Source organism: Falco naumanni, chromosome 2, assembly GCF_017639655.2.
Source record: "Falco naumanni isolate bFalNau1 chromosome 2, bFalNau1.pat, whole genome shotgun sequence".
In the NCBI taxonomy this organism is placed as follows: domain Eukaryota; kingdom Metazoa; phylum Chordata; class Aves; order Falconiformes; family Falconidae; genus Falco; species Falco naumanni.
Genome location: NC_054055.1, coordinates 84,814,890 through 84,839,079, shown reverse-complemented (window position 1 = coordinate 84,839,079; position 24,190 = coordinate 84,814,890). Strand labels below are relative to the sequence as shown.

Here is a 24,190-nt window from a genome sequence, read left to right as displayed (position 1 = left end):
GTATATAAATCTGGTGACAGCCTAAGTTGCATTAAAGAATAGTAGGACACATACAGAAGCAGCCATTAGTGTTATCCCATGAATGGGCTAATAGCTTCCCAAACTGTACCTTGCCTTCTTGCTGTGCTCCTCGTAGGTCTCAGGTTGGTAGCTAACCTCCACATGCTGATCTGCTGTTACTGGGAACAGGCAAGGAGAAATGAGATCTATTGGGACAGGCATCAGAGCCAGCTGTGCACAAAACAAGTACCTGCACCAAGAGGAGCCAAGTGGTGATGAGTGGAGACTCCTGTGCAGGATACAAGCACCGTCTGCCAGCCTGACTTGGTACCTCAGGAGCTCTGTTTCTTGCCAGGTGCTTAGATTCAGGATGTTGTGGAGAGACTGCAAAGGCTTGTCTTTCCCTCGGGCTATTACCTTTTGCTGCTTTTCCACGCGGGCATCAAGTGATACTGCCAGGGTGACCTTGTGCATATTCAGAGTGTCTCCAGAGTTCTGGTGGCGAGGGAGAGGGGCATGGGGTGGTCTGCTGGCGAAGGCAAGAGGCCTGGAGACAGTAGGCAAATGCTGCTGGCCAGCAGCTGGTGTCACAGGAGTTTGTGACCCAAGGAACCTGTGAAGGAAGAGGCCTGGCAGGCGGTGAAGGGGCACTGCACCAGCCCGCCCGCTGGGGTGACAGGGGTCTGAACCAGGTGTATCGGGGGGGGCTCGCTAGGGCTCACTGCTCCTTTCCACAGTTTTGTGGTTGGGGTGGTGGTGCTTTTTTTATTAATCAGCTGTCCCTCAGCCTTTTCTGTTACACATAGTAATTTCCTGCCAGGTGCAGGCCTCTGCCTTCACCCCTCCTGCCAGGCTGCGCTCTCCAGCCTGCCGAGCCCCCGCCCCGGGCCGCCCCGCCCTCCCACCGGGCTGAGCGCGGTTACCCATCCCACAGCCAGAGGGGACGCGACGAGGGGGTGCCCCCCAACGCGCCACTGGGGAGCGTTCCTCCATTTACGCCCCCATAGGGCCGAGCGCACCCGCACCGGCTCCGCCACTGGGGGGTCCCCGGGGACCCCCGCGCCTCCCCCGGGGCGAGGGCCGCGGGCCGGCGCCGAGGGCGCAGAGGGCGGCGGCTGCGCCGGCGGCTCCTGGCGGGCGCCCCCTGGCGGGCGCGGCGCCGCAACGGCGGCTGGGCGGGCCGGGGCGTGGGGCGGCTGCGGCGCGGCGAAAACGCGCCCGGCGGGTGGCGGCGGTGATGAAATTCCCGGGCTCCGTCCTCGTCTCCCTCGTCCTCTTCGTGGCCGAGACGGCGGCCGCGCTGTGCCTGAGCGGGGCGTACCGCGCGGCGGGGGACCGCATGTGGCAGTGGCTGACGCTGCTGTTCGCCCTCCTGCCCTGCGCGCTGGTGCAGCTCAGCCTGGTCTTCATCCACCGCGACGTGAGCCGCGACCGCCCGCTGGTGCTGCTGCTGCACCTCCTGCAGCTGGGGCCCCTCGTCAGGTCGGTGAGTCCCGTCCTCGCCCTCAGCGGGCCGGCCCGGGGGCGCCCCGGCCTTTGTGCGGGGTGGCGGCCGCCGCCGGGTCCTTGCCGGCCTTATTTCCGAAGCTGCGGGGGGACCTTCTCCCCGCGAACGGCCGCAGGCGGGAGGGGCGCGGCGCTCCCCCCGGTGGGCACGGGGGCCCGCGGGCTGAGCCCGCCGGAGGGGCCGGGTGCGGGCGGGGGCTGCGCTGCGCTGGGGCTGGGGGCAGCCCGCGCCCTCCCGCCGCTGCCGGGTCCTGCGCTTGTTTTCTGGCCGTGTGGCTTTCTACAAATGGTTGTGCCTGCTGGCTTATCCGTAGCGCTTTGCTCTGAGGTTACTCTTCCAAGAGAGAAAAGGAGACTCACTCAGTTGCTAGTTCAAAGCCGTGGCGGTACCCATCCCGTCTGTGCGTCTTGGAAATGCTAGCAATGTTTTACTACGGCTCTTCTTTCCAAAGTGAGCTTCTTGCCCCAAATTGCTTTGGAGATTTTTCAGCTTCGGTTCAAATTCTCACTGAAAACGTCCTTGCGGGAAAAAACCCCAACAAACAAACAGGTGAAAAGTTACAGAGGTGCTGCAACCCCATGGCAAAGTGCTTGTTTGCCAGGGGCTTTCATTTTAAATGTATCTTCAAGTCTCTTTTTCAAAAAGAAAAGGAACGAAATACAGTGTTTCTGTAGTAGAGGCTAGGAGAAGTATCCCTAGCTTGCTGAAATTCCTGAACAGTGTGGAAAAGGAAGATTTGCTCACGCTAATGAGGGTGAACGGTTTGGGTGTTACAAAACATCTTCAAAAACAGTGAATTCCTCTATAACTATGGCTGAATTATTTTTTTTGTTTGTTTTGTCAATGTTTTAAAGATATATGAGTTACTGATTAACAGTTAAGTTCTTGAAGAGCTCCGATTTTCTAAAAGCTAAGAACAAAATACTGCCACATTCTTTGGAAATGAAGAGTGAGGCCAAAGAGAAAGCAACTATCAAAAATTATGTTCATGGCTTTTGTCATTCTAAATCAATTTCTTGAGGTCAGACAAGGAGAGAATGTCGCGTCAAGCTGCGAGACATGAAGAAGCAAAAAAAAAAGGACGTAAGCAACAAGAACAAATGAGAGGATTTTCTTTCTAATTATCTGAAAGAGATATAGACTTTTTCCTTGACCTTAACTATCAGGCATGATTTCGCTTTTTCTTTCTGATAGTCAAGTTTATCTGTTTGCAACACAAGTCTCATCTTGAGCAGAACGTGCTGTCTGCTGTGTTGGTGAGCTCCCAGCTGCTGTCACTGCTATAAAACTAGTGGGCATACAGAAGCCCTCTCCTCTCCGTGATGCTGCAGCCTATGAGTGTGTCAACAGCTCCGCCTTTCTCAAAGATTTATGAACTTAACGTTTCCAGGAGGTTTGGAGATGTTCTGGAAGTGTTGCAGCACGCCTGTGCCACAGTCCCGGTGGCATCATTTAGGCAGTACGAAGTGATGTATTTTAACCTCTCTCTAGACCCAGGGTAACTGGAATTATAATTACTAATAAAAAAAGGGTAGTACACTTGTGCCACCTGAAAACCTTAGATCTTGCTAAAGACTCTACAAACAAAGAGGAGAAGTTTCATGGAAAACAACCTCTCTTTAGATTCACAGAAATGGGTCTGTAGGATACAGTACAGCAGTGTGGGAGGGTGAAGTGGTTGGTCAGAGACAGACATTAAAATTTTGGGGTTTTTTTTTTTTTCTTCTTTTCTTCTCTTCTTTGTCTTCCTATCCATAGCCTATTGTTGTATCTGTCGGAAGAGGAGACCAATCACTTCCCATCAGGTGTAGGTCTGCACTGTAAAAGATGAAGTATTTCAGCACATGAAATGCCTTACCTTTCCCTCCTTTGTGCAGGAGGCTTTGTGTCCCGTGTGGACTGGAATACACACAAGTCTGAGGTGATTACTAGAAGGCAAAATACTTTTTGGCTGTATCATCACTTCACTGTGACTTGAACCACTGTAAGCTGAAAAGGACCATTGTCCCTGGAGTAGTTTTGTCCCATCCTTTCAGGCAAACCTTTGCTCCTTTGCACCAGAGAGTCCTGTTCTTGTTTGTCACCTGCTTCTCCAGTACGCAGCCTTATTCCATCCCCTGTGTTCGGTCTCTCTTACGTTTCAATGGCACAGTGTTGGGGTTTAACCCCAGCGGGAGACTAAGCCCCACACAGCTGCTTGCTCACTCCCCCCGTAGTGGGATGGGGAGAGGATTGGAAGAGTAAAAGTGAGAAAACTTGTGGGTTGAGATAAAGGCAGTTTAATAGGTAAAGCAAAAGCTGTGAATGCAAGCAAAGCAAAACAAGGAATTTATTCACTGCTTCCCACCAGCAAGCAGGTTTTCAGCCATCCCCAGGAAAGCCATCATGCGTAACAGTTTCTTGGGAAGACAAATGCCTTAATGCTGAAGTTTGTAAGTAATGCCTCCTTCCCTCAGTTTATATACTCAGCATGACATCCCATGGTATGGAATACCTCTTTGGCTAGTTTGGGTCACCTGTCCTGGCTGTGTCCCCTCCCAATGTCCCATGCCCTTCCAGCCCTCTGGCTGGCAGGGCCTGAGAAACAGAAGTCCTTGACTTAGTGTAAACATCACCCAGCAACAACCAAAAACATCAGCGTCCTGTCAACATTGTTCTTATACCAAATCCAGAACACAGCACTGCACCAGCTACTAAGAAGAAAATTAACTCTGTCCCAGCTGAAACCAGGACACACAGGCCCAGGGCTTTTTAGGGAAGAGTGGGACAAATCAGGTCAAACGGGACACAGACAGTAGAGCCATCCCAGGCCCTGTCTGCTTGCAGCATCAGAATGAAATGTTAAAGAGCCTTTAGGCTGCCTCAGATGGCACGCTTCAACAGAGGGTAGTCTGCTTCATCTGCTTTAAAAAAGCTAATGCTGACTTTTTAGCCACCTCTGTGGGGTTTGTAACATGATACAGGATAGTTAGTATTGCTCTGTTCAGACTGAAATACCCAAACATCAGTGCACTGCTTTACAAACAGCCCATGTACATTGTGTGAGTTTTCATCATCTTAAAAGCTAGACATTTTTCTCCCCTTCCTTTTTTCCTTAAAAAGTTAAGTTTAAATTTTGGGGAATGATTTGGAAATATCTTGGCAGGGAAGGAGGGTGTTTAGCTTTGCAAGCCAAATGATCCAGCCTATTTTGAATCCCCTGTGCGACAGGGGGGAAAAGTACATTCCCATATAAAACCTTCTTGCATACCACCACCTTCCCAAAACACCCACACTCCACCTGTTCGGGAGGCACTCGCTGTCCTGCTGCTGCCACTGGAAGCACTAAAATTAGGAAGCATCCCTCTTCCTGGAGAGGACTTTTGCTGTACTGGGAGAGGACTGTTAACGCACCCTTTTTTTAATTCCTTCTCCCACTCCCTAAGAATGTCTCTGTAAATCCGGAGCAATTTGTAGAGTAAAATTCCTGCCTCCCTCAGTAGCCTGGCTCCGGTCCCCAGGATAGAGGCACACTGGAGACTGTGCAGAGAGTTGGCTGGAACAAAGTGACTGCAGGTCTCTAGACACGGTGGGGGATTCCTGCAGCATTTCAGATAAATGCCATTCCTTGTAAGAGCACTAATTTGTCTGGGTGTTTAGAAAATATATTTGGATACTTTTTTTTTTTTTTGGTAAAAGGAGATTCTTTTACCACATAAAGTAAATTATAACACAAAAAATGACTTAAAATGATAGCCAATGTCAATGAGAGCTTAAACACATTTTTCTTTAGAGAAGACCATGATGAGCTTTTTGGCTCATTATCGGCTACTTGTGAGCCAAGGACTGTCTCTTTGTGCCCTGTTCGTTTGGATGGCACCTGTAGCGCTGAGATCATATTGAGATTATAGGTGTTTTGATAATTGAATATATAATAACTGGATGTATTTTTGTTTACTGCTCCACACTTAGGGATTTGTTCAAAGTGCAAATAACTCTTCATGAAGGGGGTGCCAGAGAACCCTCTGTTAACTTGCTTCCCCTTTTCTATTCTGCAAACAATCAATAGATCAGGAGCTGAAGTGAGGAGTACAATTTCCAACAAACCGACTTGAACAGAGAGGGCTTACAGTCACAAGCAGGGGTGTTGGTGGTATTGTACCATAAGTCTGCTGGATGTGATGGTTTCCTACCATCTGATTTACTGAAGACAGTACTAAGTGGCATATCCAGAAAGGACTGGTGTAAACTTGGCAGTGCGTCCTTCTGATACTAACTTCATGGAGAGGAAAGCTAAGTCTCTGCTGGTCTTTGAAATTACCTTCCCTAGTGCTCTGTTAGCTGAATGGGGGCCTGCAGGCTCTGCCTTTACGAGGAATATGCAGTTAGGAGATGGCTCTGTCTGCAGAATGATGAACTCTTGCAAAAAAAAAAAAAAAAAAAAAAAAAAAAAATCAAAAGCAAATGTAAGAGGCAAGAGGCCCCTATATAGAACAGTAATGACTGTTTTCCTCAAATTTTGATGGGACAAGGATATAAACAATAGCTTTTTTTTTTTTCTTTTTTTTTTAAATGGGATCAGGCTTTGTTTCTCAAGGCATAAGGAGAAACAATTACATGTGTTTGTGTACTGTGTAGACAGCAGTAAAGCAGATGCAGTAGGAAGTTTGCATCAAACTGCCAGAGGAGCTGGTGTTACAGCCAAAGTTAGATTCTGTGAGCTGCAGGAAGTAAACAGAACAAAACAAACAAAAAACCCACCAAAAAACCCCACAAACTCAAACCCAAACCCAAACCAAAACACCTATAGGCTGAAATTTTCAGTCATTAATGTTTCAGGCACCTAAATCTGCAGTTTGAAATCCAGTAAGCTCTAATGGTGCAGATAATGCTTCAGTCACGTTACAGAGAAGCATTGTCTCTCGTGGATAGTGACCTGCTTTATAGTTCAGAATAGCACAGGTCTAAAAATCTCTCTTCTTGAGGACTTCCATTGGTAGACTTTACTGTAGGAGATTCTGCTAGCTCTAAACTTGACAACTGTTGATGCATCTCCCTCTTTTCCAGATGGGAGGAATGTAAGAATATGCCTAGATCCTCTTCAGGCTTTTTTTTTCTTTTTTTTTTTTTTTTTCCTTCTTTTCATCTTTATTCTTGAGCAGATGTGTTAGGCACCCATGATGCGATGAACAGAAAGTCAGCGCAGATGGAAGGTAGAATGATGAGTGAGGAACAAATCTTTGCCTGACACAGCTAAGTAAATCTACAGGACTGATAAGTCTTTTGCACACTTCTCTAAAGAAAATGAATTACTAAAAACGGAGTCATTAGAGAAACCTGCCTGTATGTTTGCCGTGAGCATGGCACGTGAGCATGCCTTCTCTTGTTGATGCCATGTGTGGACCTGTTGAAAGGGCCCTAAACATGACTGCATTGCAGGAGGTGGATTGTGCAGAAGTTGGGATCTCTCACTCCTGTTCCTCTGGATAGGTCTTAAATGGACGTTTGTTCTTAGAACACTTGCTGGCTGTGCATCGTTCCCTGTTTTCATTGCCTGCTCCCTCTTCCCACCACTGTTATTTTGCCTGTATTTAAATCCCACACATTCATGATTAAAAGAGAGAATGAGGTGCTCGCTCTCAGCAGGCCTATAAGGATAGGATTATTCCTCCTACTGACTGTATAGAAGACGAATGTGTTGCTGCTGAATCACTCTTCGTAGGCACCATCAGGATCCTTGAAAAAGTGTAGCTCTTCTCCTTGCCAAGGTTTGGCAGCAGGAGAGAAAGTGGCACCATCTTTTTCTTACCTGTTAGGTTTCACTGTAGAGAGTAGATCTGGCGTGTTTTTTTTTCTTCAGAGTAATTTTAGTTCCTTCAGAGACTTTACTGCAGCTGTCATTGCTTTACATGCAGTGAAAACGGCCGGCTGCATGCCTTCTGCTGTTGATGCCACATGTGGACCTGTTGAAAGGGCCCTAAACATGACTGCATTGCAGGAGGTGGGTTGTGCAGAAGTTGGGATCTCTCACTCCTGTTCCTCTGGACCGATGAGCAGTGAGCAGCTGGGGCTTCTGGGGAATTCTCCATTCTGTAGCAGTTTGTAACCACGGAGGAAAACTGGTATGTGCAGGAGGGGGCCTGGGAAGCAGGACCACAAGTAACAATCAGTTTAAAGGAATGCGCTCGAGCTTGTGGGCCATAAGCCCTGGTGATAAAGGGAGAGGAGAAATTACTGAAGGGTATAGAAACAGGGACCAAGTATCAAGTTGAGACTATACAAGGAATAAGGCGGTCTGTTTGTCAGCTTGCTGAAGGACATGGTGCAAGAACTGCAGACATTGTTGTCTTTAACTATTGCTGAATTGCTAAATAGCTAGCGTGAGATCTTCACGCGAGTTGCCACATAGTTATAGAAATCACAAGTTTTTGGACCAATCAGAATGAGATGTAACAATTGCTTATGTGTATATAATCATGCTATTAGGCTAATTAAAGTGACATTTGCTTGCATCAAGCTGTGTCCCATCTCTCAATCGCGGCAGGTATGAAGCAATCACCTTCTTGCATTGTCTCTTTAGTGCGTTTCATACTAAAAAAATAGTAAGCCAGTTCATTTAAAGACAAGATGCCCAACCCTTCAGAATGTACTTCATAGGCAAAGTTGTAACCTGGCACAGGTACATGATCTGAATTGGTACTTACTTTGTCACTTCTCATCTGGGTGGTTCTTCAAGTGCCTATGCCCCTCTTACGCCCTGTTACTTACACATTTAGATTGGTGGTTTCTTTCTAGTGTATCGGCTGCCAGTCTGCTGTTTGCAGCAGCTGCTTGAGCAGTGGCACCAGCTACAGTCTTCAGTGCGTTTGTTATTTGCCTCAGAAGGCATGACCTCCAGAGACACTCTTGCGTGGGATGGGGAGGGCTTGGGAGGAGATGGGCATCATTACTGCTGTATTCTGAATGCTTGCACATACAGCTTTTATTACTCTGTTGTACTGGTAAATGTCCCCTTTAGCTCTCAGGTTTGCTCATCAGATCATTTTGCCATCATTTGCTTTTCTATACAGGCATCAAATTTCCCATCACAAACAATATACTAATACTTAATACTTAGCTAATAAATACAAATGGAATGCTTTGCTCTGAAACCTAACATTGTGATTATAACATTGGCTATAGTCAGTAGTCTTATGAATTTTATCTCTTTCATGGGATTACTGCATACTTGTTAGATGGGTCCTTTGACTTAACTCTGGCCATGTGATTAGAAGGAGGCTGATGCTGAGATCTCATTTTCCGTAATAGCTCAGACTTGCCCTCAGCTCAGGATGAATAGATAGCTGTGAATACTAAGCGAGACAAAAATGTTCTGGGATCCTTCTTTTGGAATAAAATCAGTTTTGGGTTTCAGAATCTCTGTTGACTTCATAAGCTGTTGTGCTTTATTAATTTTTCACACTTTATTTTTGGGTGTGTGAATTCTTTCACACAGAACAAAACTGGCAGGGACTGAAAAGATTAACAGGGGAAAAATAGAAAGTCACCACTGTGAATGGAGCTTCCAGCACACCAGGTGCTTCATATAGCTTTAGTGATAATGGTAGCTCAAGTCTAGTGAATCAAGGATACTGCTACAGGATCCTAAAACTGCTCTCCATCTAGAGCAGTTGAAACTTGCTAGGGATCCAGTTTGGGGGGGAGGAAACTAAGTCAAGTTTATTAAAATAAAAATCAGTATGCTTTTATTCGAATTTTTATCAGTGCTATCAGTGCTGCTTTACAGCTCAGTCTGTGAGCTTTCCCCTGAAAGACTGTGATAGACTCTGACTTTGCAAGTGTTAAAAAAAGTCAGGCTGAGAAGGAAACAGGAATTCAAAGTCTCAGACAAGCATAGCTCCATGATTTCTAATTATGAGATACTTTTAAATAGATGATAAACCTTATTTTTACATTACAAAAACTAATTGGCCAAATCTGACCTGTCAGAGACTTGGAGATGCTGCATTCCAGCAAGTATTACCTACAGAGGCAACCGGGCGGAGGAGACAAACCCCAGCAGACAACAGAAGGAAAGAAGACAGCTCAGTCATCATCAGAGGCTGATGCCTACACAAGAAGATGCTATGCATGTCAAGCTTGGGAGGAGAAAAGAGCAGAGGTGGCACGACAAGTCGCCCTTGCAGTGGGGGTTTCTCTCCCCAAAGCTTCCCTCTGGGCTGGAAGCCAGTCCTCATCAGTTCTGCTGCTCACACTACAATTGCTTTTCTTCTTGAAGCCTGTACCAGTGTTAGGTAGAAAACAGAAAACAGGTTGTGTTTGCACGGGGTTTGGGCTTTTGGGGTTTTTATTTTTCAGTGGTCAATGCCATTTATCCTTTATAGTCTTGCTGTACATGGACTCCTCCACAGCATGCCCTGTATTTTTAGGACCCTATGCAATGTGACAGAAAGAGAGGTTTTTCTTTCCTTTCCCTTTCCCTTCCCCTTCAGCTTGTGACTTCACCTGTATCTCAGTAAATCCTTGCTTGTTATTACTTCCCAAAGTTGACTGTTACCCTGTCTGGTTTGGGACCTGCTTGATGCCCAAGCCACACTTGTTACCTTCATATCCAAGCAACTCTCTTAGAATAGTTTTTCTAATTTTTTTTTGCCAATCTAAAACTAGTCATTGGAAGAAAGTTGCAGAAACTTTCCTCTCCTTTCAGAAATCTATCTGAGGCTGTGTTATCTCCTTTAATACTCAAGGAGCCAGATTGCCCTTGCTACAGCATTTGCTGTTGCCAAGCCCTTCAGCTCTTTTCTATTCCCTCCCAAATGTATGAATTATTGTCTGTGCATAGGTAGAGTCAGCAGGTGTGATTTATGAAGTGCATGTGCTGACACTACTTTGTTCCTTGGAAGTTAGTCTGTGGTAAGTTAGACCTACATAAATGAGAAGGTTTGGTTCCCCCCATGTCTCAAGTATGAAGAGCTGCAGCAACTGGAAATACTGTGTCTTCTTATTTAGAATATTTTTGCAAGATTGTGTTTAATATTCCTTAAACAGTGCAATAAACGTAAGCAAACATAAGGAGTAAAGCTCCTATTTCTGTGTCTTTTCAAAAAAAATTAATTTCCAGAGTTGTGAGGCTCTAAGCTCCTTCTTCTCTTTATTGCTGCTGTGGCTTGTTACTCATGTTTTGGACCGTTGCTTGGTAAAGCAAGTGTTGGAGTCCAGCTGTGTGAGGTGTGTGCACGTGCTCATACCCTCAGCTTCTCTCCAGTGTCTTGAGATATTTTAAGGCAAAGGTATGAAAAGTGATTTTATTTCCATGTCCCATTAGCATGCCACAGATGTATGGATAACCAGAAGAGAAAGGCAGAGAATCTGAAGACATACTTCTGACTTAGGTCCTGGGTTGGCAGCCTGTGAACATTGTAGTGGATGAGTAGTTCAAGGGCTTCAATAAGACAGCAGAGATCAAGGACAGCTCATAGGAAACAAATAAACCTCCTCTCATGTCTGAGTAGTACAAACAGTCCAAAGGGCACTGCCAGATTCTTGCCCACTAGTTGCATGTAGTTTGTAGAACGGCTGCAGAAGCGTGGCCTTAGAATCTCTGAAGATCTGCACAATCCAGGCCTGGTATTAGAATAGGCCTGTAATCAGAATTGTGCTGAAGTTGCTGTGCTGAAGGTAACGAGAAAGGTGGCCTTCAGCTATTCTTGAATCCTGAGACCAAGTAATTATGTTGTGCCAACAGGCCGTGGCTGTAACGAGATACAGCTGCTGGGAAAGCAGGTGCAGGGCCAAGAAAGATAGGGACCGGTATGGGAAAATAGGGAGTAACAAACTACAAGGCTGAGGCACAGCAACACAATTAGCTACATGGACAGAGTGCTTATTTTAGTCATGATAATTAGGGGTGTGAGAACCGTGCGTGGTTAGAGACTACTAACCAACTATATTTCTGCTTTACCAATATGCATGTGTATCGGTTCTATATAAGTAGTGTTAGAAACTAATAAAGTTGAGCAAGATGCATAACTCATATTGAGCGTCTTCTTGACTCCGGCGAACCCTTCTTCCAACAGTAGTTGATGATTAAAAGAGTGAAATCTTGTCATGTTCCAAATTTACCAGGAGGAGACAATGTACAGGCTTTGCTCTATGAACAAATTACCTAGGACTTGTTATGTCATGGCTTAAAATACTGAGGAGTGGGAAGGCTTATGCTTTTTTCCTTTTCTTGTAGGTGTGTGGAAGTCTTTTACATTTACTTCCACGCTGGCAGAGTTGAAGAGCCCTATGTCAGCATCACAAAGAAGAGGCAGATGCCCAAGGATGGGTACTCAGAAGAAATTGAAAAAGAAGTGGGACAGGCTGAAGGCAAGCTGTGTACGCACAGGTCTGCATTCAGCAGGGCGTCTGTGATCCAGGCGTTCCTCGGCTCAGCACCCCAGCTCACGCTCCAGCTCTACATCTGTGTCCTGCAGCAGGAGATCACGGCTGCCAGAAGTAGGTAGAGCTGTTATCACCTCCATATTTTGGTGGGAGGGAGAGGTAAAGGGTCAGCAGTCAAGTGTAGCTGCCCTGGACAAGAACCAAACATATTGCAATGGGTTTCATCTCCCTGACAGCTTTTGATGGTGATGTTGCTCTCAGGTTTATATCATCGTATTTTAGACTATGACGCTCCCTGTAGGATACTTGGGTTATTATAAAAACACTAATTTGATAAAGTGGCCATTATGGCGTGAGAGGGAGGCAGCTGGAGGGACTGAGCTGTCTTCATGAAGAGGAAAAAAAAAAATTACCTCTGTTCCATTTTGGTTTTGGGAAAACTCTGGAAAATTCCTTGGCGTACAGTGCAGAGCATGTTTTGCCATGCTGCATTAAGGAAGCTGTACTTTCAGGAGTGCAGTTTCAAATATGGACTGAGGACATGAACTGTCTTTACTTGTGCCAGACTCTGAATTTGGAATCAGAAGTCAGGACTCAATAAGCCGGTATGCAAATGTGGCCATCTCGTCTCTGGACTCAGGCTGTTAAGCCTTCACCAAGCAGTGCTGCACCACGTGGACTTACCAGGACATACCTTTCTTATTGTGGGACTCTGCATCTTGTTCCATGACGTGCTGCAGTTCCTTGGGGGCGGGGGGAAAGTCTTGACTTGCTGTCTCGCTGCTAAATGAAGAACCTACTCTAGCTGGTTGTAGGACAACCATCTTTTCGGTGTAAGAAAGGACTGTGGCACCTATGTGAACTATGGAGGTTGTTTCCACTGAAATAGAAAATCACTCTTGTTACATCGCTGAGGCCCCGAGAGGCCGGGGATCTTTATTAGCTTTGCAGCTAGGGAGGCTGAAGCTAGGGTGACACGTTACAAACCCGAGTGCTTTCTTTGGTTCAGGTGCCTTGGTTGGCAGTGTACCGAGGTAAGGAACTAAGATTTTTTGGAGAAGCCTTTATAACATCAGGGTTCTTCCCTCAACTTGGGGAATAGAAAACATGAGTATAGTAAAGGGCGAGTCAGCACATAAGGGTATTACAACATGTGAAGGTCTTAATCCAAAAAGTACTTGTTTAAGGTCATAGCAGTAATTAATTGAAAGACATTGCTCCTGACAGTTTCTGAAGTGCTTCACAGCTAAGGTAGCTTTTCGAGCAACCATGGCATCTGTGACATGGTATGAGAACAAAACACTGAATCCTTTGCTGAGCAGTGCAATTAGCAAGATTTCCAGTCACTTTGCTGCAGATGACATTTGTTTCTGAAAGATTACCTTTTTGTTGTATTTTTTTCTATTACCGATGTTGACCTTACTGGTCATGATTGGCAAGGAGAAATGCTGTGTTCCAGATGATTAGAGAATGGCATATTTAATAATGATTTGTAACACCCTATTACTTCTGACTTTTATCAGTTGCTGCTGAGATGAATTCTGAATCGTAGACTGGTAAGTGACCTTCTGTGGGTGAAGTTAGACAACCAGAGATTGCTGGTTCACCAGGGAGTTCGGTGAATCCGATAGCAAATGTAGTAGTCGTGTTCTGTCTCCCAGGAGCCATCTCCATAGCAGATGTAATTCTAAAATACAGAAATCAAAAGAATTTAATTTCTTTTTAATTCTTTTAATCAGTGAATTAGGAACAATGGCAATGTCTATTAAAGCTCATTCATCAGAAAAATGAAAAATCCTAACTGTATTCCTCTTGTGTGTGTTTTACCTTCTGAAATACTGAAACTTTCTGCAATCTCTTTAGCCAACTTATTTCTGCTGTAGTACCTTGTGTCCACCAGTATTATTCAGTCTCCAGAGTAAAGGGCAATGATGCATAGCAGCACAGTTTCAGCCTGTTGTTTGTTATGTGTACATGGGGATTCTCATATATAGGTACATGTCTTCAACCTTCTGACCTTGCAGCATCGTCAAAGTAGTTTAACAGCCAGTCCAGCTCTTCCACACTTCAGATGCCTTCACCTTCCATGTTCTTTGACTCTCATCCTCCGAAGTGCATGTACTTTTCCATTTGTCTGTTTATAATTATCACTGTTGTCTTGTATCTTGACTTCCACATTATTTTTTTTCTTGCCTCCTCATCAGTGTCTTGTTTTTCTGGATTCCTACGCTACCCTGTCCATTACCTTGTGTATATTCTGCTTGGTCAGTATCACCTGTGAACCTAAAACTGTTTTACCATCATGCTGTATAGTATGGCTTGTCTCTTTCAGATCTGTGTGAAGCTCATTATTGCTTTCAGTGTTGAACTGAACAGTTCTGAAAAGAGCATGCATCCTTCCTAGCCCTTTGTCAACAGGAGCTGTGCTGCTCCTTTCTTGCGTATTTCATGGCATTCATTATGGTCCTCTTCTGGATGATCAGGTTCTTGCCAGTGTCTGGCATTCTCCAAAACTGCCATTTTACTGTCTGCCAAGAATGTAAAATGAAGAGAATTAAAGAGAGGTGCAAAAGCAGCACAAAGCCTCTAGGTTTAGTGATGAAAGACACAAAGCTTCAGTGACTGTTGAGTATGAAATTTATGGAACTGTTGTTTGATTAAATGCAACACTGGAAACTACCTGCAATAGCCAAATCCGAGCCCTAGTTCTAGACCCTTGGCTCTTTCTTTTGTTACAGTGTAACTGGGAAGAGGTTTCTAACTTGTTAGGGTGTGAAATGCCCAGTCTGACTTTGAAATGGCCACTCCCAGAAGAGATGCTGAGGTGTCTTGTGCATTTGGGCTTCACCCTGTACTAAATCATAAAATAGTTTGGGTTGGAAGAGACATTTAAAGGTCATCTATTCCATCCAGCTGTAACCTTGCTTCAAAGAGGTGGCAGACATCAGGCTCAGGTTCACTTACACACTGTTGGGCAGCTATCCTGACCTCTTAAGTAGTACCACCTGGAGAAGAGCAAAAGCAGAAGGTGCCAAAAAGACCTTAGTTAGCATTAATTACAAAAACAGCTAGCTGGGGATTGGGGGTGGGGGTGGTGACTTGGCCCCTTTCCTTTGAAAAGGTCCAGTTCTCAGTGTGCAGTATTGAATGTGGAAGATCTGCTTCTGTTAAGAGCAATCTTTTCGTAAGTTTAAAGTTTTTGTGCCATTAACAACAGTCAAATTATCTTTCTCAAGTGTTACTTACTGTGATAAAATAATCCCAAAAGGCAGATTTCCTACCATTTAAAAATAAAATTATTTGCTGAAAAGGGTACTTTTTAAAAATGAAAATTTGTAGCAGTGACTGCCATCTTCAAAAGTAGAACTTTTGGGTTTTTGATTTTTTTTTTTTCAATTTACCAATGTTTGCAATGTCATTTTCCTAATGTTCATGACTGGGCTTTGTAGGTGGTCTTACTAGATACCTTAGGATGCTGCTACAGTTGCTTCTTCTCAACTCATCAAGCTCTGACCACAGAATACTTTTCTGATTGTTTGAACAACATATTTTCAGTGTCAATAATTCTTTCTATGTTGAAATTATGTCTTAAAGCCAAACAAATATTGTATTTAGGTGTCTTGCCATAAGTAACAAAAGAAATACCCTTATTTTTCAAGGGTTCTGATTATTGGTTTAGAAACTATAGTATATATAATAGGTAGCAAGGTTCTTCAGCTGAATATAAGATTTCAGTAATAGGTATTTGTGTTGTAGCTTATCTAAGGCAGAATTTACTTAGCAATTTCTCAAGTGGGAAGGACCAAGTCTTGAAAACACCTAATTAAACAACCCAACAAAATAGAACTGTTCTTCCCTGAGTGACTTTGTGAGTGTACACCTCTGAGTTGTAAGAAAAGTACAGCCTTCTGGCAGTAGGAAGGAAGAAGCGAAACACTGCCTTTGTAAGGACTGATGGGGGATTTGGGACTGTTCCAGGGAAAGATACTTTGTTTATGAAATTTTCACTTCTTTGCCTGCTCAGGATGAGTAAAAGCAACCATAATGTCACCCTCCCACATTTCCCTTTGTGGCTGATGCAAACCATCTTTCTCACAGACTTAAAAGTGATGTTTGAGCTGAAGGTTTGGTGGCAGTACTGATCTTTGGGCAAGGACCAGGACTGGACTGCTACATTAAACCAGAGTTAGCAAGACGTGATTCTATCAATGGAGAAACGCCTCTTTTGAAGGGTTGAGTTTTTAAGACAAGTGTGAGATTAAAATAGAATCCCTAAACCGAAAATGGGTAATAAGATTAACGTCTTGACTTATGAAAGCAGAAAGCAAGCAGAGTCCCAGGACAGCAGCACCCTGTCCGAGCTGGGTAGATTTCTTGTTTATTTAAGTCTGAGAATGTTCTTCTGCTTCACTAGCTGCAGGAATTTATTTGTTCTTTCACAGTTCTAGAGCCGGCTCAAAACTACTGGAAAGCCTTTGTGAAGAGCCACAGGATATTCTCAAGCTATATTCTTGACTGCACTTGCTTGCTCTTCTGCTTTCAGCCAGTGTTTTTCTAAAACATGTTTAAAAGTTCTCAGATCAAGTACAGTGCTGTAAGAAAGATGTTCAAAAACAGCTATTAAAGACTTATGTTAAACAAGCAAATACATAACCATTTTCGGAGAATATATGCATGACCAAACTGGCGTGTGCAAAATTACTGTATAAAATGGCAAATGTTTTCCAGCTTACTGAGTGCTATTGGAAAATTAGATATAAAGGTTTAATTCATTTTTTTTCAAAATAATTCAGATGTTTGAGGATCAGGGTGGGAGAGAGGTTAGCTAAAATGACAGAGAAAATACATGTATGAACAGTCTGTGGCAAGGGGAGGAGGGAGAGACACTTGTGACTGTTAAGTGCCTTTTTTTCTTTCTATCTACTTGGAAAAGTAACAAATAGGGACCAAACTAAGAAGTAGAGTTAGAGTAAGAACCCAGGAGTGCATACAAGGAATGACTTCTTTGGCATTACATTACCCAGGAGTGCTGTGAAGACAACTGCATCTGCACTACTCTGTGTCTGCAACTTCTGCTAAGCTCAAGGTCCTGATTTGTCTTTTCTCTTTGTAGGTATCTTTATGGTCCTTTCTCTCCTGTCAATTGTATATGGTGCCCTACGCTGCAACATCCTGGCTATTAAGATTAAGTATGACGATTATGATGTCAGCGTGAAACCAGCCGCCTACCTCTGCATATTCATGTGGAGAAGCTTTGAGATTGCTACACGGGTTACAGTGTTGGTGCTTTTCAGTTCAGTTCTTCAAATCTGGACTCTCCCCGTTGTACTAGTGAATTTCTTTGGTTTTTTCTTCTACCCATGGATTCTATTCTGGCAAAGCAAGTCTCCATTTCCTGAGAACATAGAGAAGGCACTGAGCAGGGTCGGTACTACCATAGTCTTGTGCCTTCTTACTTTCCTGTATGCTGGCATTAACATGTTCTGCTGGTCGGCAGTGCAGGTGAAGCTCAACGATCCTGACTTAATTAACAAATCCCAAAACTGGTACCGACTGACTGTGTATTACATGCTGCGATTCATAGAGAATGCATTCCTCCTGTTGATGTGGTACATTTATAAAACCGATATCTACCTATATGTCTGCGCCCCATTGTTGGTCTTGCAGCTTCTGATAGGTTACTGCATGGCTGTCCTCTTCATGTTGGTGTTCTACCAGTTCTGCCACCCTTGCAAAAAGCTCTTCTCATCCAGCATTTCCGAAGGTTTGCTGTCCTGTTTCAAGTTCCTCTGCTTTATTTGCAAGCCTCCCAAAACCACCATACTGACAGACAAGGCAGAGGTGAAATCTCCTGAAACTACTGATGAAGCACGGAGCAGCAGCAAGTCAATAGATTCTCAAAAAGGGAATCCTCATCAAAGTGTTTCTTCCAATGCCTAGTACAACTGGAAGCAAGTAGGTGCCTTTGGAAGGTGGTAGATCACCTCCTGGGAACATTGTGTATCTTGGACATTGCGTCTTGTGGATGGGTTCTCTTTCTTGCAAGTGTAGCACTGCATGATGACTGACAAGCCTACCTTTATGGAAAACTCACGTGTGTATGGAGAGCAATCACTGTTTGTAGACTTCTATTTCGGTGTTCTGCACATTTTATTTTCACATTCTTATTTTGAAGTTATTTGAGGAGGCATCCTTCAAAAACTGGCCTGATGCTCATCTTACTCAGGAGATCTGAGGATGGAAGGAAAGGCATTTTATTTCAGACAGGATGTCATTATGGCATGTCAGTCACCCTAGCATGGAAACACAGCATAGACCTTGGCTATCTTATTGACTGTTGTGGTCTGCTTTGATCAAATTGCTCACTTTTTTTTTACACTCTAATCAGTGTAATAAGATAATACTTCTCTCTGTGGTATAAGAATTGGACTCCTACAATGCACTGTAGTCTAGGTTGCCAAGAAACGGTGAATTAGCCAGCACTACTACTGAAATGTGATTGTTACTGAGAATGGACAGATGGGGTTTTGGCTTTGCACTGTCTTACCCTTCGTGTTTCCTGCTTGTTAGTAAGGGAATTAAATTTAACACATTAATTGTGATGTTCTGGAATAGCTCCTTTTTGTGATATTATAGTTTATCTAATACTTTTTGTGCTGTTCTGGTATTAGGGTGCTGTTAACTTTATAGAACTTTAAATATCTAAAGGTTAGGCAGATAGTGTGAGCTAATCATGTAGGTGCTCATCTCCAAGGAGTAATTCAACCCATCTTAAAAATGTCCTCCAAGTCAGATGGTATGCATCATTCTCTGGAGACCAATTACTCAGTGTTAACCAGATGCCTTGGCAATTAGTTTTGGCTGTCTGTCTCCCTTTTAAATGGCTGAAGTTGAGACGAGCGCTATCCTGATTGTCAGAGGGTTGGCCATACACCAAGCAGGCAACCCGGTGACTTATGTGGGGAGAGAAGACACTGAGTCCTTATTCTTGAGGCTGTGCTATGTTGTGGTTGTTTAGTATCAGTAGTTCAAAACTCTCTGGCTTCTTTACCTCAGAAATATCACAGGCTTGAAATCTGAGAGAGGAAATGGAAGTCATTGACTTTTTCTTCTATGCACTGTATCACCACAAGTAAAAGCATTTCTGTATTTTGCAAGTTGCTGAGAAAGCTTTAGCAGATTAACACGCAAAAGTTTATTGGAAATACACAAATGACCTCAGGTCTGAGGTCATTTATAATGAAATATGTTGCATGCAGTGCTGCAAAGAGCTAAGCTGGTTTTATTTTGCTCTTTCCTGCACTGTAAATGAATGTCTTCATACTTCAGTTTTATAATGGAGTTACAGTTTTTATTTTGCTCAATATGTGTCTGTGTGTGGTATGTGTATGTAGGTCTTATTAAATTATTGATGGGTGGTAACTGGAATTTTTGGCCTGAGCTTGCCATGGGAATGTACCTCGTGTATCTGCGAAGATACTAAACACTTCAGTTCTAATTTCTCTGTCTGAGGAACATAGAATAGTGAAGTGACTTCTTGAAGACACTACTGTATTTCTCTGTACTTCTGTATGTAGAAGTACAGTATAGTATTTCTCTGTGATTTTCTAGATGTAGGAGAATGTTTCAGATTCCTTATTTGGAGCAAGTGAGAATGTAAGCCTTGCTTCCAAACCTGCAGAGTTCAGTGCACGGGGCCAAATTTTCAGGTTTCTTAGCTAAAACTGAGTATCAGACTTCATAGCTGGATGCTCATCAGTAATCAGGGAATTATGGTTGTTGCCTGTCTGCAGGTGTACCTAGGTCTGAAATGTTAGTCTTTGGGGGGCGGGGGGGGGAAGTGGCGTCATAGATAGAAGTACTTCATATCTGAAAAGAGAGCTTTCAAATCCTCAAAGCAGACATTGGACACTGTAAGTGATGGTGCAGGTGTGATTTTGCCATTTGGAAACAGTGGAAGCTTCGTAAACCTCCGCCAGCAAAACGTTTGTGAAGTCAACAGTAGGAGAGTTCCACAGCCAGGAGTGCAGTGTGTATGCATAGTGGGTACCACTGAACTCCACATACCAATGATGAAGACTACTGTATATGCATATTTTTAGAGAGTGTGCCATATTACTTCCTATTTTTATACTAATCTCCTGAAGTGCATGCATAGGGAACTGAATATTTAAATCACTGTTATGAGAGTGAAAAATAATAATAATAAAAAAGAAATATTTGTATGGGTTATATGATTGTCATGTGGTTTTGCCTTAGTTGTGCAGACTAACCAAATACAGTTTAAACACTCCATCAACGTAAAGGCTGTTGCTTTTGTGGTGCCTCATGTCACCACATCATGGAGTGCAGGTTGACTAACAGTGTCGTTGCTCCGTATGCTCTGATCTAGCTGTGCTGGTAGAAAGAAGGTATGAGAGGGAGTCACAGAGGCAGTGATGTTCTGTTAAGACCAGTGTTTTAATGGACAAGCTTATTTTTCTAAAGTGCACTGTATACTAGGAAAGAGATTTTCTCAGGATGACGACAGTCTAGACTGTTGTCAGTACACCCCAGCGGCTGCACTGAGAGGGCAGTATTAGCTAGAGGATGTGTGTGAATGAGTGATCTCTTGCTGCAAGTTTACTGTGGTTTTGCTCTCCTCTATGAATGTTAGAGGCATATGTGTTCAATCGAAGGGTATAGGACTACTCTTAAAAACCATATTCATTTGATTAGTCCCAAGTCACACAAAGAATTGCTCAGTGAGGATTATTCACATGTATTAAGAGTACGCAAGATCTGACACATAGGTTTTCTTTTATACTTGTAAAACAACACAAATTAAAATGTTGAAACACTCTCTTGTGTTGCTATCAGTTCTTAGTCTGCTGCTTTCAGAAATCCAAGGTAAAGGTTATAGAGCACGCTGTCATCGGTTACCATGCAGCAGAAGAAATGTTTTCAGGCAGACCTAACAGAAGGATAATCTGTGATTGATTTGGGAGTTCCTTACCTCCAGTCAGTGGTGCTTCCAATGCTGTTTAGCTGGTTGGGGTCTCAGCAAAAAATTTTGCAGGAGCCAGGCAGTTTGAGACCAGCTCAAGAGACAGAACAAGATCAGTATAGGCTACTTATTGGCATAATGAGAATATTCAGTGGGTTTGCATTGGGAATCAGAAATTATTACTTTATAAAGGATCTTTTAACTTTTTTCTGCACACTTGTTTCATGCTCATCTGGATTTACCAGGTGCCTGTCTCTGACCTTGGGAATAACCAGCAAAATCCACACTGAGGAGGATTGAGGAGGCAACATGACTGCATAAAAACTTTGTAACACATTTAAGTGTTTGTAAATGTATATGTAGACATAAAATATGTGTATTTTATAAATACAAGAGTATATAGATACATTGTGATAGATTGTAATATGTGTAAATGAGGAGCAATGAGAGAGGATTTTAGAAGTCCTGGTGGTGATGAATACTACTATCTGCTAGTAAGAGCTGTGCTCCGTAACACATAGTGATTAATCCTTTCTTCTAGACATTATTTTCAGTCTCAAGGTGTGATTTGTAAGTTAATATCCAGCATATATTTTTTTAATCAAATGTATATTAAAACTTCAATGCGAAATTTCAGATTTAGGCACAATGTTGATAACTTATGTTTCCAACATGGTTTCTTAAAGAAAAGGTTACATGACTACGCTGTTTCTCTGTCAGTCCTGTTCTCCCCAATACATATCAAACTCATTGGACATACTAAAATTAAATTTTTCTGAGGGAAGACATCTGAGGAAATAAAACAGGTTTATACAAGCTTTGTGAAGACTATCAGTTTCCAGGAGGAAAAGGTGGGAACTGATAAAATAATCCTACTGATGATGAGAAAGGTTGTAGCGTGAACTTCTTGCTGACCACTTAGCAAGCCAAGCAATTGGCACGCTGTAGGTGTTATAAAACTGTATATCACTCAGCAATCCACATAACTGCTACCTCTTTCCCTTAGCATGAAAGAGGACTAGAAGTTCTGGGGATGAAGAGATACAGAGGGAAAGAGGAACTGGTGAATACCTGGGGTAGGTAAACTTTAATCTAATTTAAAACAAAAAAATAAAAGGGGTGTGGGGATTTCTTCTTTAATTCCCCAGTACATTTTTTTTCCCAGGGCAGCTGATAATATCTGGTCTAAAACCATACACCATCTATTACTTCCTGCCTATATTAAGGACTTACGTACCAAAGAAAATGGGATTTTGAAGCCAAACACCATAGTGGATATATATAATCCTGTATTTTAAAATGCAGTTGAGATGACTGCCTCGAGTCACTCAGGAATCATCTCAGAAACATGAATACATGATAATTGGGCAGAGATGGTGAGTTTGAGTCATCAGAGACAGAAGACTTGAAAAGTAAGAGGTGTTAAAGGTTGCATAATTTCTTATGGACCAAGAAAAATAAGTATAGTAAAACTGTTAGGTCTTGGGTTTACCCCAAAGCAAATGGGGCCAAAATGAAAGGTAAGTGCTTTGAAATGACAACGTGAAAGTTTACTGAATTTCTCCCTTGAGTGAACAACAACTTGTCCTGGCAGAAAACCCCAGTTTTATCCTTTTTTGGATTTCTCAGTGTCATAAGGAAAATCTCTTGCCACTGAAATTAAGTTCTACAGAAATGAGGAGTGTCTGCGTTCAGGTATGAAAATACTGCCTTTCAGGTGTGAAATTCAGCTGTGAATGCTGCTGTGTGAAAGGCTTCTAATCACAGACTAGCATTAATGGGTTAAATGCATCTAAGCAAGGGATGGCTGCTAATTAGTTGGATATTGCTTACCGAGATCCTTCTGGAATAACATCACAGTTGTAACTTTGTGGCTCTGAAGGTGAGACCTGATTTAATGAACTAGAAACAGCCTGTCTTAAACACCTTGTGTGCCTTCATGTTCATAATTGCTCAAGTTCCTGTTTTGACAGAGCAAACAGGGTGACAGGGAATAAATGTTACATATTTTAACTTCAGAAGTTTCTTTCATCAGCTATTCTTCTCATCTGATTAATGTGCCCTGTCAGTACAGAGCTTTAATCAGCCAGATACTTTCAGGAAAATGATCAGGGATGGATTCAGATAGAGAGTGATGCCAGAGGTAGTCAAGGTGAAGATTAATTCATATCTGGCTTCTAGAGTGGGAGCTAAATATCAAAACAGTAGCACAGCACCTTACAGATGAGGTACTAGTGTTGCATGTTGTTGTTTTCATGCATGGATTTGCAGTTCTTGTAAATCTGTGTTGTGGTAAGACACGCACTGAACTCAGCAGCTAACGAGAAGTACTTGCAATTGCTGTAGTCTTGCAGTTGGTGGCCCTCGTAACACCAGTTATGTTCTTTAGAATACGTGTCCTCACTACTCCTCCTTCCTCTCTGCTGCTTCACTGTGGTCATTTTAAATAGAAACGAAGAAACAAGGCACACTGAAGCACTCTGCTGTGTTTTTCAGTAGGGCTACTCTTTACAGCCAAAGTTGCATGGCTGTTGGAAAGGGCTGAACTGATAGAGTGCATCAGTTCTTCATTGCCACGTTGAAAAATTGAGTAATTAAGGGCAGTACAGTAACTCAAAAGCATGCAGGTGTCATTTAAAAAAAATAGAATGGAAAGGAAAATTTCAGAAACGAGTAGCATCAGCTTTGGAACTACAAGGAAAGCAAGGGAGCCTTACAACTCCAGAGTAATTGGGTCTTTATTAAACACTTTTTTTCATTGCGCTTGTGGATTATTGCAGGCTTCCTTCCCACCCCCTAGTTATTTTTTGAGCAACAAGGACAAAAAAGACTAAACATGAGAAAAAATATTTTATGGAAAAAAATAAAATGTCACTGCAAGCCTTCAGAAATGTGTGGGACAACTCAGAAACATGTTGCGTTGAGGCTGTGCCTAGATCTTTCCACTGGTGCTCTGAGATGCATGATCCAACCCCCCACAAGGAGTCCAGGTCCGTGCAGGCAGTGTACTCCAGCCTCAGAAACAGAGGTGGTCTCCCTGATCTAGACATAGCCTCGTTTTTAGAAAAATTCTTTGTTGTTTGTCTGGTTTAATACCAGCATAGTCTTAATTATATACCTTGTGTTGCAGTGCACACGTTAGTTTTGACTCTGCTTCTCAGCACAGCTAGGCAATTTCCATGCTAATGGTCAGAACAGAAATATTACTACTGACATAATATGTAAGGTTTGCTTAGCTGTTTCCAGTTCCCTTATGCATGTAAAGTAAAGCAACGACCCATGCAGTATATCAGTGTTTTTAACACCGTGTGGTAGCTGGCTGGTTCCTGCTT

At 43.2% G+C, this 24,190-nt stretch overlaps 1 protein-coding gene across 1 annotated transcript; it reads left to right on the top strand.

The window, feature by feature from the left end:
* Positions 1 to 1,189: 1,189 nt before the first annotated feature.
* On the top strand, positions 1,190 to 20,104 carry XK (X-linked Kx blood group). Its single transcript, XM_040582453.1, has 3 exons — positions 1,190 to 1,482; positions 11,724 to 11,986; positions 16,986 to 20,104. The coding sequence occupies exons 1-3, from the start codon at positions 1,238 to 1,240 to the stop codon at positions 17,810 to 17,812; spliced, it is 1,335 nt and encodes a 444-aa protein (XP_040438387.1). The 5' UTR covers positions 1,190 to 1,237; the 3' UTR covers positions 17,813 to 20,104.
* Positions 20,105 to 24,190: the final 4,086 nt, after the last annotated feature.

Excerpts from the sequence above, each read along its gene's own strand:
- XK (XM_040582453.1), top strand. The coding sequence starts at position 1,238 with ATGAAATTCCCGGGCTCCGTCCTCGTCTCCCTCGTCCTCTTCGTGGCC. Across the intron at positions 1,483-11,723 it reads CAGCTGGGGCCCCTCGTCAG|GTGTGTGGAAGTCTTTTACA; the intron begins GTCGGTGAGTCC and ends CTTTTCTTGTAG. Across the intron at positions 11,987-16,985 it reads GGAGATCACGGCTGCCAGAA|GTATCTTTATGGTCCTTTCT; the intron begins GTAGGTAGAGCT and ends TTCTCTTTGTAG.